Below are 16,302 nucleotides of genomic sequence, written 5' to 3' on the forward strand. Positions count from 1 at the left end.
TATTCTCCACACTCAGAACAGTGTGGTGAACAATGATGTGCACTCTGATTCTTTGGTCTTTGCTCAAGTCCCTTAGTGTTATGCTTCAGGAACTTCCCTTTACTCCTCCTGTGCAGTTTCCACACAGCCTTTGTTGCTCATAATTGCTCTCATGAGCTTTCACTTCTCTTTTCCCCATTATGCTGCTTCTGGGAGGTGAGCTTTATAGAGTTAGTATTAAATATTTGTTAAAGTAAATTAAATTGCTGATTGGAATTACAAAGTAATTTTGGGATAAAAATGAAAAGCTCGGGGCTAGGGTTGTGACTCAGTGGTAGAGTGCTCACCTAGCATACATGAGGCACTGGGTTCGATCCTCAGCACCACATTAAAAAAAATAATATGTCTGCCTAAAACTAAAGATACATAAATAAATAAATGTTTAAAAACATTAGAAGCTGTTACTGTTTAAAAGATGTTAATTGTTGATTGACAATATAAAGTGGTGGAAAAATAATGTAATTTGAGGGTGGTATCAATAAGCTGTGTTCTAGTTCTGACTCTAACTACTTTTTTGTTTTAGGGAGACTCAGTCCTACTGATAGTTTTAATTTACATTTCTTGATTACTAATGAGATAGAAAATCTTCTATATTTATTGGTATAAATATTAAATGACTTGGCTGGGTTTTTTTTTCATAGCTTATTTCTTAGGTGATTTAAAAAAAATTTTTTTAGTTGTTGACAGACCTTTCTTTTATTTATTTATATGTGGTGCTGAGAATTGAACCCAGTGTCTCACGCATGTCAGGCAAGTTCGCTATGCTGAGCCCCAGCCCCAGCCCCTCTCAGTTGACTTTTGGGTCATTTATGTTTGTGTGTTTTGCATCAAAGAGGCAAAAAATATGAATGTTAACTTTGTTATGTGCAGGGATTTTGTTGTTGCTGTTTTAAAATATATATTTTAGTTGTTGATGGACCTTTAGTCATTTATTTGTATGCAGTGCTGAGAAATGAACCCAGTGCCTCACACATGTGAGGCAAATGTCTACCACTGAGCCACAACCCCAGCCCTTGTTGTTGTTGTTTTTGATGCTGATAATTGAACGCAGGGATTTCATTCAGTCTAAAATAGAGATTCATTCCTTCTATATTTACATATTAGGAGGGGTAACTAATCCAGAAGTAGAAACCACAGTGAACAAATCTTGTCTGTGAGGGTGGGTTGGAATTTGGATAGATTCATGTACTCATGTATGTGTATTTGTGTACTTTTCATTGTTTAGGATAAATACTGTTTAGGAACAATACTGGATAACATGAGGAAGCTGGAGAAAGAACTATTCAAAAAGATGGAGTCAGTCCTCCAAAACAAGCATCTTGATATGGATAAAATTGCTAATCTCTTTCCTCAGAGTACAAAGGATGAAATTAGAATTTATAAGGCAAATTATTACTTCATAGCAATCATAGAAATGGTGGAAATCTCCCTCAAAGTCAGAATCCATTGTCTTGAGGTAAACCTACTTAGCTATTATTCTTTAATAGCATTCAAGTGATAGTTCAATTGTTAAAACTCATATAGTTTTGCTGAGATACTGACAAAGAAAACCAAACATATATCATGAGGTAGCTAGGTGTTATTCCAGGCAATTATTTCTTTTAGCCACAATAACTTTTTGTTTGTCACAATAATTAAGTACTCAGGTGCTGGGGCTGAGGCTCGGTGGTACAGCACTTCCCTCTCATGTGTGAGGCATTGGATTTGATCCTCTGCACCACATGCAAATAAATAAAATAAAAGTATTGTGTCCATCTACAACTAAAAAAAATTAAGTATTCAATTCTACATAAAGCATAAGACATTAATATGATGCATGGATTTATACTTATAATTTCGTAGAACCCTCAAATCATTTTATCAATTATTTTAAGTTTTTTTTAGTAACGGAAAAAATATGAAGTGGTGAGTTTTCTTACGCTTTAAGCAAATATTAACCAGTGCTAACATGGGAATTTTCTAGATTTACACACTAAATCTTTGTCATTGTATTAATTCTGAAAATACACTTTCATTTAAACACACTCTATATCAAGAGTTGGCTTACCAGTGAACTTATAGCTCCAATTGTTTAGCCTTCCACTGTCTCTTAGAAACCACTATTTTGTTTTTAGTTTTCTCTGTTTTGCTTTCCCCATAATGTTGGAATCATACAGTAGGTATTCTTTCAGATTGATTTCTCTTGCTTACTAGTAACATACACTTAAGTTATTCCTTGTTTTTCATGACTTGATAACGCCTTTCTTTTTAGCCTGAATAATATCCCACTGTCTGGATGTATCACTGTCTGGATGTATCATTACTAAAGGACATTTTGGTTGCTTTTAAGTCTTGGCAATTATGAGTAAATCTACACACTGCCATATGCAGGTTTCTGTGTGGATGTAAAATTTCAACTTACATTGGGTAAATTACAAAGTGTGCAACTGCTGGGTCATATGGTAAGACCATGTTCAGTTTTTGTAAGAATTCGCCAAACTGTCTTCCAGAGTCACTACCATTTGCATCCCCACCAGCAATGTTGCACCATATCCTTCCCAGCATTTTTTGTGTCAGTGTTTTAAATTTTTACCATTCTAATAGTTGTGCAGTTGTTTCTCGTATTAATTTGCAATTCCCTAGTGACATGAAATGTTGAACATCTTTTCATTGCTTATTTGCCACCTGGGTACATCTTCTTTGGTGAGGTGTCTGTTCAGATCTTTTGCCCATTTTGAAATCAGTTGTTTGTTCATTTTCTTATTGTTGAGTCTAAAACTCTTTCAAAGACATTGTTCTTGGGTTAAAGTCTCTTAACAAATACCACCAAGAGCCTGCTAATTAATCTGTCCTCTGTCTTTATCTTATTACACGTTCACCATTGTTTTTTATGTTTCACCTATGCTGCCCTTTCAAGTCTTGGAATGTGCCCAAGTTCCTTCCTCATGGAACATTCATTCCGTGTTCTCACCTTTTGTAGTTCTTTTAATGGTTTTGCCAAGACAGGAATTCCTTAAGGAAGTTTTCCTCAAACCACAAGGTCAGGTCTCTCTTAAATACTCTTGGAGCCACACGCTATCCTGATCACAAATTAATTATACATTAAACATTTGCACAGAACTTTAAACACAGTAGAACTAAGCTCTATGAAACTAGGAATCATATTTGTTCTTACTGTTGTATGTGCAGTGTTCAGTATTGTGTCTGGCATGTAATAAATGCTTATTAATAGATATTTGCAAAATGAATATTCAGATACTGACAGGAAAAATTTATACAGTCCTCTGCCTATAAAAAGCAAGGTTGCAGAAATTATCTAGATAATTTATCTATACAACTTGTTAGCTTTTGATAAGTTTCAAATCAAGCTGTTGCTTCTTTCCATATTAGAAATGGGAATATATCCCCATATGAAAGCAAGGATAATTGGGGCTGGAGCCATGGCTCAGTGGTAGAGGACTTGCCTCACACGTGTGAGGCACTAGGTTCAATCCTCAGCACCACATAAAAATAAATATATTGTGTCTATCTACAACAAAAATGTTTAAAAACACAAGGATTATTAATGTATTATTAATGTATGTAATTATTAGTGTAAATTAATATAATATAGCTTGACTTTTACTGTATAAATGCAATTGGGCTGTGAGTACTTGTGGGGGTGATTAATGCCTTGGGATATATTGTAAAAAATTTAAGGTTTTATTAAATTTTATCTATTGTAAGAGTAAAAAATATAGTTGCTGAATTAAGCTTTTTATTAGGTCAACCCTTAAATTATGTTATAAACCAAGGGAGTCATCTAATAAATTGAGTACTTTACAGAAAGCTACATTGTTTGATCTTGATGAAAATATCAGTTTATATATTTATTGTTAAAAAAAGAATGTTGTCCTAGAAATAATATGTAGCCTAGAATTTTGGAAAGTTAGTTCCTTCTTGTAAAATTTTCCAAAAACAGTTCTACATAGTGAATTTTTCTCTTTTGCATAACTTTTGGGTCACTAATCATTATTCTCCAAGTACCAAAATATACTTTATCTTATTCTAAAAATATTAAAAGCAAAGCACAAGTTAGGCATGGACTTGTTCATTGAGAGTTAAGATAACAATAGACTATGCTGAAGATTAGTAAAAAGGGGTAGATTTTAATCAAAATTGTACCAGATAATTTTCTCAGCTGTGACTCTACATATGAAAAATCATGAGATGTGGCTCAGCAGTAGAGTGCTTGCCTAGCATGTGCAAGGCGCTGGGTTTGATCCTCAGAACCACATAAAAATAAATAAAATAAAGGTATTGTGTCCAATCACAACTAAAAATAATATTTAAGAAAAATCATGAAATGTATGTAAGGCACTCTTAATTTCATATTAACTCACTCATAAAAGGTGTTTAGTGAATTCATAATTGGGGAAGTTCCTATGCACAGGACCTAATGGGTCATGAAGAAAGGGACAGTCTTAAGAAACTCATTTAAGAAAACATTAAGAACTTAGATTAAAGACCCGTTTGATAGTATCTGTATCATTGCAGTTGCCCAAAGAAAAGATGACAGCAGTGAAAGTTAAAATAGGTAGTTTATTGAGAAACTTGCTTTGTCAGTGAGAAAGTAACAGTTACAAATATTTTCATTTAATAAAATTAACATATCCTTAATCTAAAAACATCTCTTAAAATCCTTTATCTGAAACTGCAGATCATTCTGATCTAGGATTTTCTTTTAGTGTCTCCCATGGAAAAAGAGGTTGCAGAATCCTTTTGTGCAAATAACAGAACATATGCAGTATGACTTATTTGTATGACTTGTTCATAAATAAAAAATTTCTCCACTTGAGTTTGAGTTGCCTGCATGCATGTGAGTTACATCTCTATTGGAACAGCAGTGAGGCTTTATGCTTACTCCTGAGCATTCAAAGAGTATTAACGTGGTCATATTTTTTTAGAAAAAGTTCCCCCACAAGACAGTTCTGTTTAAAAACACGCCCATTCTCTAATGATAGCTTGAAATTTGTATAGGTTAATGGTATACTAAAGTTAAATTTACTTGTTAAATACACTAGGCTTCCATGCAGGTTTTTAAAAAATTTATATATCTGTTGCATTAAAAGGGCAATAATTTTCTAAACGGCTTTATATAGAAAACACTAAACATGAGATAAACATTTCAACATATTTTAAGTAAGTTAAACTGACACCTAATAATTAAGTAGATGTTCAAAAATCATGTGAATAACTCCCTTTAATTTTCTGAAGATGAACTTTATCTGTTATGGTCTGAATGTTTGCATCCCCTCAAATTCATATGTTAAAATGTAATCCCCAGTGGGATAGTACTGGGAGGTGACTAGGTCGTGAGGGTAGAGCCCTCATGAATGGCATCAGTCCCTTTCTCAGGGCTGAAGAGACAAGAGTTTTTCCCTTCTACCATGTGAGGTCACAGCAAAAGGGCACCAGCTGTAAACCAGAAATCAGGCCTTCACCAGACACTGAGCCTGCCCATGTCTTAAATCTTAGACTACACAGCCTCCAGACTTATAAGAAATAAGTTTCTGTTGTTTATAAGCTATCCAGTTTGTGGTGTTTTGTTATAGCTGCCTTAATGGACTAAGATAGCAACATTTAGTAATTTAAAAATTTAAAAAACAGATTTTTTTTTAATACATAGAATTCATAGACTGAATTCTAAAGGTAGTCATAGGGTGCTATGTCTAGAAGTTTTAACTCTTGACTTGGCCTATATATATGGTCCTTTTTATTCACTGCAGGGAGAAAAGTAGTAGGGTTATTATTCTGTACTATGTTGCTTTGTGCAAATAATAAGTGATACATCACATGACAATAATTTTTTAATATTTAAATAAATATGCACAAATTACTATCTGTAGCACAAAAGTTAGAGATTGGATTTTGATGATAATATTTATGGAGGTTTTTATTCCTTTCCTAATGACATAGATTAGTACTTTGGTTAGAAGAGCAAGAAGAGACAAGCCTATTTAAAAAAAAAAAAGGCAGTGATTCTAATTTGTTAATGAGTTTTTTCGAAGAAATGGACGGGGGCTGGGAGGAATAAGAACCTCTTATTAGATTCAGTAAAATTATTTTTTTTAGGAAGTGCCATTAATAAATGTAAAGTTACCATAATTTTATGTCCATTTCACCAGCAGAACATCTGTCAAATTTGGCAATTAAAAGGAATTGTCAACTGGATATTGATTTTGAAGTTATAGCAAACAGTTGCAGGAAGAAATCATTTTATAATGTTGCCACATTAGTATTATTTATAGTAATTATTATATTCACTATCAGAACTTTTCCTTTTGTTTCTTTCTTTTTCCTAGGTCACTTTCCTATGTGTTTTCCATACTAAAACCACAGTGTTAGCACGGGGCGGGGGGAATGCATCTTGTCAGATTTTACAGAAGTGGCAACTAAGGCTCAGAGAGGGTCTAATTTTCCCAAGATCACACAGATAAATACTGGATCTGGGACTAGAATATGATTCCGTGGAGGATTCTCTCCTTTATCATTTAGGACTTAGGAGAAAGTGAAGATGGGGGTGAATGCTCAATTTCTTTATAGCTTTCCTGTTGGGGGCTGTCTGCATTAATAGCAGAAGTCTGTTCAGGACTCTTTTGAAGAAATCTGTAAAACAAGTACTCATCCCGAAATTCATATTCATTGGTAATATGTTGGATGACTCCCCCTTGCACCAGTCTGTCTCCATATATCACAGCTTCACCACGGTCAGAGGCAAGGCCAACTTCAATTAGCCAGTTCACCTGGTCACAGCCACAGAAGGTCCCAGCAGAAGTCTTTGCACCACACCTGTATGTCAAAGGAATGATTCACCCATATGTTCTGTAAACCTGGTATCAGCACTGCATGGTAGAGGACAAGCAAGGAAAAAATAGAAGGAGACAAGGGAAGACGGCACGATAGTTAAAAGCATGGCAGGAATGAAACTGTTCTGAATATAAAGGAATTGTTAACTTTCCTGACCCCAGAAAGACTCCTGGAGAAAAATAAAATATGCCAATAATGCTTGTGAAAACAGAAACGCTTCAACAACAAAAAATGGACATAGGTAATGTCTGAATATTAAATATATTATAATTTCTTATATTCTTATTTGTGCTATGTAATTTTAATTGTCTCAGGAACATTACATATTTTTTGTAAGCTCTTAAGAAGTTACTATTTTTATTAAACTACTCAAATCAAACTTTATTATCGTGCCCACAAGTAGTGTTTCTTTCCATCAGCAACCAAGACAACCTCACTTTTGTGTTTGTCAGGATTTGCTTCATTAAAAAGCAAGGAAAGAATAAGTGAGATCTGTCTTGCTACAAATCTTAAGATTTTTTAAAATGTGCTTTATAAATCTACTTCTTGATCACTTAAATTTTGTCTTCTTAATGCAAATATGAGGTCCTTCAAATGTGTTCAAATAAACAAGGAAAAGAGAAATGAAAAAAAAAAACCCAACCAAACCCAATTACATAAATTCTGTACAAATATGCAATAGACAACAAAAATCTGTCCACAAGCATCAGTCAAGCTGTAAAACCTAAAGTGCTTGACAATGAGAAATAGTGAATGAAGACTGAGATGAAATGAGAAACAGGTGACAAGAATTTAAAAACATTTTATCATAAATAAAATATATGTGTATCATATAAGAATTATAAAAAAGGTTAATAAACGAAAATGTTTCTCAAGTATGTAAAAATCACAATATGTTTTGTTTTGAGGTGCTGGTGATGTCACCCAGGGCCTTCATGCTTGTTAGGCAAGCACTCCACCGCTGAACTACATCCCCAACCCCAGATTACAATATTTTAACTTAGTAATAAGAACTCTTAACTTAATTCTTTGCAACTGCAAACATCATTTTGACAGAAGCCTGAATGTTACAACCCCTGTCTGAGCCTTCTTCCTGTTTGTTGGCTTTTAATTTATAGTCCTAATGCCTTCTGTCCCAGACACCAATTGAATAGTTTCTTGAAGACTGTGATCAGGCAGCTGTAACAAAAGCCCATGGAGATGTACAGAGTGTCAGAGAATGTGATGCTGTACAGGCAGTAGAGCCTGGAAAGGGACAGGGAACAGGCCAGAACACTACCAGCTGGTGCCCATTCAACCATCTGGGACCAAGGCAGCCTGGCAGCCCTGCAAATGGTAAGAGCTACACTTCCCGACAGTTGGCAATCACAACAGGCCTGACAGAGATAACAACAGAGTTTTCTTTTTTAATTTTGAAAAGCAGTTGAAAAACAAGTTGTTGATGCGGATAATATCTTGAAATAATTGTGCTCAGCCCTTTAAGGGTAGAACATTAGCTTTTCTCCATAGTTTACCATTAGGCTAGGCATATCACAGACATTTTGTCACCTAATTCAAACAATATTGAGAGTCGGATTTTTAAAGAAAAGGAAAACTAAGGCTAGAGAATTGAACCTGCCTATTGTCACACAGCCAAGAAACTTCAATTCAGGAGTTGAATTCTAGTATTAACCTACACCCAAATGCTTCCCCTTTCCACCATCTAACCTAGGCTACCTTCTGATTATAATGGCATGTATATTAAATATAGTGGCATAATAGGTGCAAATAAACTCTCCTATATAATTTTCCGTTATACACATGTTACTTTCCTTATGTTTTATTTTTCTTGCATGACAACCAAAAATATTTTCACTACAAATTTGTTTATTCAAAGTTGGTCATTTCCTGCTGCAGTATATTCCATACCTTGAAGATATAATGTCATAGACCAAAGGAAGATTAGGACTTGAGGTGAAATATAAGCAGCAGAATTAATTAAGAGGCAGAAATTTTATTATTATTATTATTTGTGGTACCAGAGATTGAATCTGGGGCACTTTACCCCAGAGCTACATCCTTTTTTAAAAAATTTTGAGACAGGGTCTCACTAAGTTAACATGGCTGGCCTTGAATTTGCGATCCTCCTGCCTCAGCCTCCCAAATTGCTGGGCTTACAGGAGTGTGCCACCACTCCTGCCTTCATTTTGTTTTTTGGCAATATGAAACAATATAATAATATAACACTAGAAAATGGGAATATAAAACCATTTCTGAATCCAATGTATTTCAAAGCTTTGTGAGAGACACTAATGGCCAACATGAAGTGAATGTTAATATTCTACCACATTCGGGTTTGTTTTAAAGTTCTCACATTTTATGTAGAAATCAGAAGTTATATGATATTTTAAAATAGTAAAATCAAAGTAATATGTCTCTTTCATATGCTACTTCTTAAACTAAAAATTGACCCATAACTATTAGCTTATTAAAATCCAAAAATAGTTAATCTAAAATATAATTATTTGGATCTACAATGGCAATTTGCTTACCTTCTTTCCTTGACGATGTTACGGATACAGAGGTCACGGTGATAATGGATAAATTGTTGACAGGTCATTTTTATTTCCTCAGAAACAAGATAATCTCCGTTTTCTGCTGTTTCTTTATTGTTCCATAGAAATTCAAGTCTGAAAACCAAAATTTAAGGAGTTTATTTTTTCTTACTGGAGATTGAACCTGGAACTTTGTGAAAACCTAGGCAAATGCTCTACTGCTGAGTGACATCCTCAGTCCCCCCACCCCCCACCATTTTTTGTGGTCCTGGGGATTGAACCCAGGGTCTTGTTACATGCAAGGCAAGCACTCTACCAAACTGAGCTATATCCCTAGCCCCTCAGCCCCTTTTTAAGAAATGTTTTTGTCTTGATACAGATTCTCACTAATATGCCCAGGCTGGCCTCAAACTTGAGGCCTCCCAGGAGCTGGGATTATAGATGTGTATTACCATGCCTGACTAAGGAGGCTATTTTTAAAAAAAAAAAAAAATATTCACTTTCTTAAAGTTTTTTTTCTAAAACTTTATTTTACTTTTATTTTTATGTAGTGCTGAGGATTGAACCCAGTGCTTCACATGTGCTAGACAAGTGTTCTACCACTGAGCTACAACCCCAGCCGAAGGAGGCTATTTTTAACGAAAGAAAAGCACGGAGAGAGAATCCCTTCTGCTCTATCAAAATGGCTGTTCCAAAGCCAGTCACCAAATTTCCCATCTCATCTACAACACAACTGATTCTGCATTTAGTTTCCTTTTCACAGAAGGCTGGGTGAGTGACCTAATTATTTTATAAATCCTCTAGACATTTTTGGCTCATTTCAGTTTTTACTAAGCTCGTGGCTCTATCAGCTTCTACCTTTGTGACCTGGAACAAGTGGCCCATCGTCTCTGAGAGTTTCCTCAGCTGTAAAATGGAGACAGTGATTCTCTTGCAAGGCCAAAAGGTTAGGATCCTTGGGGTGAGAATCAGGAGAGGGGGTGGGAGGAATTTTGTAATCAGGAAGAGCCTTTACAGGTGCTGCTTGTTAGGGTCAGGGCTGACTTTCCCCTTAATCCTCCTTCATGACCCATCATGTCTGTTCTTGGAGTAAAAAACCGTGCACCCATGTCCAGGACAAGTGCTGAGAGCTGCCAGCATGGAGGCAGGGAGTGGGTGACTGGTTCTTCCCTGGGGCCCTTAGAGGGCACATCTTAATACCTAGGCTGCACTGCTCCAGACACCTGGGGAAGCTCACAGAGGTGAGCTGTGAGATATCATTTTTTTCTTCTCTTAAAAATTTTATTCTGAGTCGGGCTTGGTGGTATAGGCCTGTAATCTCAGTTGCTTGGGAAGCTGAGGCAGGAGGATGGTGAGTTCAAAGCCAGCCTCCACCACTTAGTGAGGCCCTAAGCAATTTGGCAAGACCCTGTCTCTAAATAAAATATTAAAAAGAGCTGGGGATATGGCTCAGTGGTTAAGTGCCCCTGGCTTCAATCCCTGGTACCAAAAACAAATTCTTTTCTTTTGTATTATAAAAGCAGTGTTTAAACAATATGTGAAATATAGAAATAAAACCCCATGCACTGGGCAATTGAATTCTGCACTTTCCTTGCACAGGCAAGGGGCACACAGAGTTCCAGGGCTGGATTTCCCATCGGCCTCTGGGTCTGCTATTTTATCAGACCCCTGACCTGTCTTCTTGCTCTGTAAATGCTCCTAGTCTCTGCTCATGTGGCCCATCCCTGGCCAAGGCAGCACACCTTCCGAAGAGAATCGCTGCTAGAGGGGGCCTTGAATTAGCCAGTCCACCCCCATGTCATATTGAGGAAACTCAGGCCTAGAGAAGGGTGTCTTGTCTGATCCAGGAGCCCACGTTCTACTCTGGCCTGCACTTCCCCAGCTGCAAACTGTAGACGGTCACTTCTGGAGGGGTCCTTTGGCTCTCCTGCTCAGCTGGTGCCCCTCCATCCATGAGCCCACTCTCTGTTTCCCCTCTCTCCCTCCTGCCAGAGGCAGCAGCACACTCCAGGCTTCCTCTACAGACAGCTCTTTCCTGTTTGTTTTTTAATCATCACCAAAGAAATTTCCAGGACCTCCTTTCTTAAACCATTCCAAGGCCCCTCAAAGGCAGTCAAGTCCCTAAGCAGACCTGATCGGATCAAGTCAAACTCGGTACAGATATTCTCTTTCTTCCCCTCTTGGTTTGAAGAAACAAATTTTTAATTTTTTTGGCCATACATTAGATACATTTATAGAAATTATAAATGATTTTCACGGTCAGGTTATTTGTTATAAGTGAATGAATAAAGAGGACTTTTCAGCAGAGAAAGCAAAACAAAAGCACAGGAAATCATGGGGTTAGAAATTTTCTAGGCCTGCAAAAAGAGGTTCCTCTTACTGGGGATGAGAAAAGAATATCCAAGAAACTCAAACAAGATTCTTCAGTACAGAAAACAAAAACAGGTTTTCCCAGAAAACTGGACAAAGAGCATTAGCAACTACCAACAGCACAGAGAGAGCTAGCTATTACTTGTGGTAGCTTTCATCTTGTTGTTCTGGAAGTATAATCTTCAGTTATGTTTAGTTTCTTTAACTAATAAAACCTGGAATTGGTTTTCTCTTTTTGTCCCTAAAAATATTCCCCTGGGTCATTTCTCTCTTCAGCCTGGCTGCTCTGATGAGTCTGGGAACAGCCTCGTGGGGCAGGGTAGAGGGAAGGAAAGAAAAGCCCCATGTACTCGAACCCCTCCCTTTTCTCATCTGACTGGGCCAGCTACGGCCTGCAAAGGACAGATACTTGGTTCAAATCTGGCTCTGCTCTTTACCAGGTATGTGGCTCTTGGAGAAGTCATTCAGCCTTTCTGATCCCCAGTTTTCTTGTCTGTAAAATGGGAATAACATTTCACAAGCTACAACTGAGAGTTAAATAAAATAATACTTGTATAACACAGATCAGGTGCTGAATATATAATAGCTAATATTCTCTCCCCACACCCATGGTAGGAGACACAAATAGAAATGTAGAATTAGAAGGAATTCTCTAGTCTTCTCTAATCACACTGCAAAAGTAGCCCTTCCTTAATATGGCACAATCCCCAGCAAGAAAAGATTAAGTCTCTTAAGTACCCTTGGTAGACAGCCTAGGTCACATGAACAGGCCAGTCTTAAAAAGACGTCGCAAGGTCTGGGAGGGAAAATTATACAAGGAAATTGGCCTGCACAAAGCGTTGGCTGTAAACATGAGTTTCAATTTTAGCTAAGGTGAGCCATGAGGATCAGGAGATCCGAAAGCCAAGTCATGACGAGACACAGATGTTCTAACACAGGTTAAGCATCCCTAATATCAAAATCTAAAATCCAAAATGCTCCAAAATCTGAAACATTCTGGACATGGAAATGATGTCACATGTGGAAAATTCCATACCATGAAACTTTGTTTCATGCACAAAGTTATTAAAAATGTTGTGTAAAATTACCCTCAGGCCCAGAGAATGGGGAGGCTGAGGAAGGAGGATCACAAATTCGAAGTCAGCTTCAGCAACTTAGCAAGGCCCTAAGCAACTCCGTGAGACCCTTTCTCAATCAAATACAAAATAGTGCTGGGATGTGGCTCAGTAGTTGAGTGCCTCCGAGTTCAATCCCTGGAACAGCAACAACAACAAAAAATCATCCCTAGGCCACGTGTATATGAAATAGAAATGAAGTGTACACGAAATAGAAATGAATGCTGTTTAGACCTGGGTCTCATTCCCAAAAGACCTCATTTGGTATATAAATATATTCCCCAATCCCCCAAATTTCAAAATTCTAAACATTTCTGGCCCCAAACATTTCAGATAAGGGACACTCAACCTGTATTCTCTATTATGTTTTAATAACCTCTCCGAGCTCCAAGTACTTCCACACTTATTTTGGCTTTTGTGTCTAAAAAAAGAAGACACAAATGGGGCAAAAAGCACACAGAGGGAAGTGACAGGTAACACAGTTCCTCAGGGACAGGGAACAGATTTCATTAGCTCTAGGACCAAATTCTTCTGCACCCTTTGCATGGTCACCCCAGGTGTGGTGACCAGGAGAGCCCGATAGGGAGATGCTCAGAAGGCCGTAGAGGGAGGAGCAGGCCTGCTCCCCACCTGCCCCCCTGCCAGGCCGGCTTTGCTCTGTCGGGCAAAGAGCTGGAGTGGGAATCATCAGTCCCTGAAGAGCTGCTCCCAGAAGTGACAGGGCACCAGGGGCATTTTCTTGGCCTCCTGGGTTCAGTCTCACCATCCCAGCTTCTCTGGCCTCCCCTGCCACCCACTTCTTCCTGATGTGAGGATGCACAGACTCCAGAGCCCCGGGGCCAGGCAGGCGGGGAGCCTGCTTCTCAGGGCCTTTGAGGGAAGCCCATGGCTTTTCCATGCCCCTCTGGGGAAATGCCGTGTGAGGTGGCCCAGAGCCACCCACTTGGCCACTCTGTTCCACCAGTGGGTAAAGTGGGTCTCCCAGCAGCCTCTGAGCCTCAGAGTGACTCATGAAGCAGGCAGGTGATGCAGAAGCGCCCCAGCCCAGCTGTTTGAGGACTAAACTGTATCGATTGGGAATTTAATTGCTCTGTAATCGCTGAGTAAACACTGGCTGGTCCATTGATCATGCTTCAGGCCCATCACAGCCAGCAGGGTGAGTCAAGGAGAGGCGGAATGGATGCTCTGGCCATGCTAATGCCGGGCTCCCCCCGACAGCCATTCTTGGAAGGATGCCCCTTCCTTAAGGGCATCAAGCAGCTGCAGCCACCAACAGAGCCTGGAGCCACACTGCAGACATTGCTCCTCTGGCTGGTTAGCAGGTGAGGCCATGAGCTGGGTGTGTTACCAGGGTGAGTGGGGGCCCAGGAGGGACGGTTTAAGAATGAGGCTCTCCAGAATGGTACAGTATACCAAGTGGGAAATACAGGCTATAAAATCTTTTTTTTTTTTTTTTTTTTTTTTTTTTAGTGCTGGGAAAATGGAAAACCCAATCATAGAAAAATAAAACACTGAAAGTTTGCATCCTCAAATATTAACTGTAGTTAATTTTATATTAATGGATTCCATTTTTATTTTCCTCTTTTTTATTTCTGTGCTTTTCACATTTCCAACAACTAGCATGTATAACTAATAATCAGAGGAAATAGATGTTATTTGAAACCAAATGAAATGGCTGGAAGGATTTCTCTTGAGTTCTTAAAAAAAAAAATCCAATAGCAGCTTTGCAGGAAAAAAGGTTGTGTTTTGAAGTTAGATCTGGGTTTAATTTCCAGCTCCAGATCCGATTAGCAGTGGTCCCTCTGTCAAGATACCCAATGTCTCTCCATCCCACATCGCTTATCTGTACAGGAGAATCACATCTATCTCACAGAATGAGGGGAGATAAAATACGGAGGGTGCTTAGCACAGCGTTCCTGGCATGCTCAATACATATTAGCGTCTCTTCCATCCTGGAGGAAGGGTGGGGAATGAAAGGAAGCAGTTCAGGCCACTGGGTCCCAGGGCACCCCCTGACTCCAGGTCTCCTCTTTCTCCCCACAACTAGGAGTTGGTTGCTCTGTGTCCTCCCCTGCCCCGCCCCCTCCTCCTGCCGCCTCCTCCCATTACTCTAATAGAAGTCAATCTTCCTCATCTTAGCCCCATTACCACCCACGGAGACAAATGGGCTGGAATTCTGCTTGACGCTGGGAGGCTGCTGGCCAGCTCCCTGGTCACTGAGAGCCTGAAAGGGAGGGGAGCCCCGTGGTATCAAAAGTAGGGCTGCAATTACAAGCCTATTCAGCTCCCCAGAATAAAGCCCTGTCATTAGCTAGCACTGGGGGAGGAGGTGGGGAAGGGGCCCCACCTGCTCCCAAACCTCTGGGAGAAAGAACCATGAGTGCAGTTGCTGCTTACCCACCCCCTCCCCCGCTGCAAGGGGCCCCCAACTCCCAGCTCCCACCTGAGGCTAATTACCCCTAGTCATGGGTTGTTTGCCAAGGGGTGTGTGAGGAACCAGGCTCAAGGGAGCCCACGATAATCCCAACTGGAGATCCAGCCTCAGAGCCCATTGCCAGCCCACAGCGGCTCTGTTGTACCTAGGTCCCTGGTGCCCAGCTTCAGCCTCCCTTTCGAGGACACCCAGGCTTCCAGACTTGCTCAGTGCTAAGTCTTCTCATGCCAGGGGACATCTCTCCCTGATACATAAGAGTTTCTCCTGTACCAGTCTCCAACTGCCGCTCTGCAGGTGGATGGGAAAGTCTGTCCCATCCCCCAGCAATGCCATTCTACCCTACACTAGGCTGAGACTTCTCTGCCTCTTTAGGAGCATGAGGGTCTCTCTAGGTCCTGGTGTATCTCCTCCGTGCTGAGGGTTGAACTGAGTCTACAGCAGCTGATCAGATAGGTGACCTATCTCCAAGGGATGACACTGCCTGACGTGAGGGCAGGGATGAAACAGACGGCTGAGCAAACTTGGACTGACCTTGGCCTTAACCATAGTGCAGAGGAAGAGAAGGTGAGGGAGCTACCACAACTGCCTGAATCCACAGAGCAAAGGCCCTGAGATCTGACTGATGGGTTTGGAATTCCCTGTAGAGATCTCCTGTAGAGATCAATTCGTTTATCCCTAGAAATCCTCAGGGGAGTCCATGACCTGGCTGATGGCTGACTGAGCTGGTAGGAAGCCAGAATGACTGGTAGGAGGAGCCTGGCTTGTCTCACAGTTCCAGGGGATGCCCAGGGGCCTTGGTGACCCACTTACACCTGCTCTAGCCCCCCACCCTCTAGATGAACTCCTTGGGGAAGTTTGGGCTACCCTGTTTGGAGGTGGGACACCTGGTTCAGGAGAAGGGAGAAGGGATAGTGAAGGGGTCTTTGATAGGTTGGGAGCAGGAATATAGCAGGAGTCTGGTGGGAGAAAACTTTCCTGAGGA

General features: G+C 39.7%; 1 protein-coding gene across 4 annotated transcripts in view; it reads left to right on the plus strand.

Moving 5' to 3' along the window:
• LOC144252721 (secernin-3-like) overlaps positions 1 to 8,063 on the plus strand; it is a 34,088-nt gene extending 26,025 nt beyond the window's left edge. For 3 of the 4 annotated variants that reach the window (XM_077794861.1, XM_077794862.1, XM_077794863.1), the window contains exon 8: positions 1,265 to 4,996. In XM_077794861.1, coding sequence (XP_077650987.1) covers positions 1,265 to 1,537 — 273 coding nt within the window. In that variant the 3' untranslated portion in view covers positions 1,538 to 4,996. Of the gene's footprint in view, positions 1 to 1,264; positions 4,997 to 7,985 lie in introns of those variants that run through there. The other variant, XM_077794864.1, reaches the window with a different exon arrangement.
• The last annotated feature ends 8,239 nt before the right edge of the window (positions 8,064 to 16,302 follow it).

This window comes from Urocitellus parryii, unplaced genomic scaffold (assembly GCF_045843805.1).
Source record: "Urocitellus parryii isolate mUroPar1 unplaced genomic scaffold, mUroPar1.hap1 Scaffold_53, whole genome shotgun sequence".
Lineage (NCBI taxonomy): Eukaryota > Metazoa > Chordata > Mammalia > Rodentia > Sciuridae > Urocitellus > Urocitellus parryii.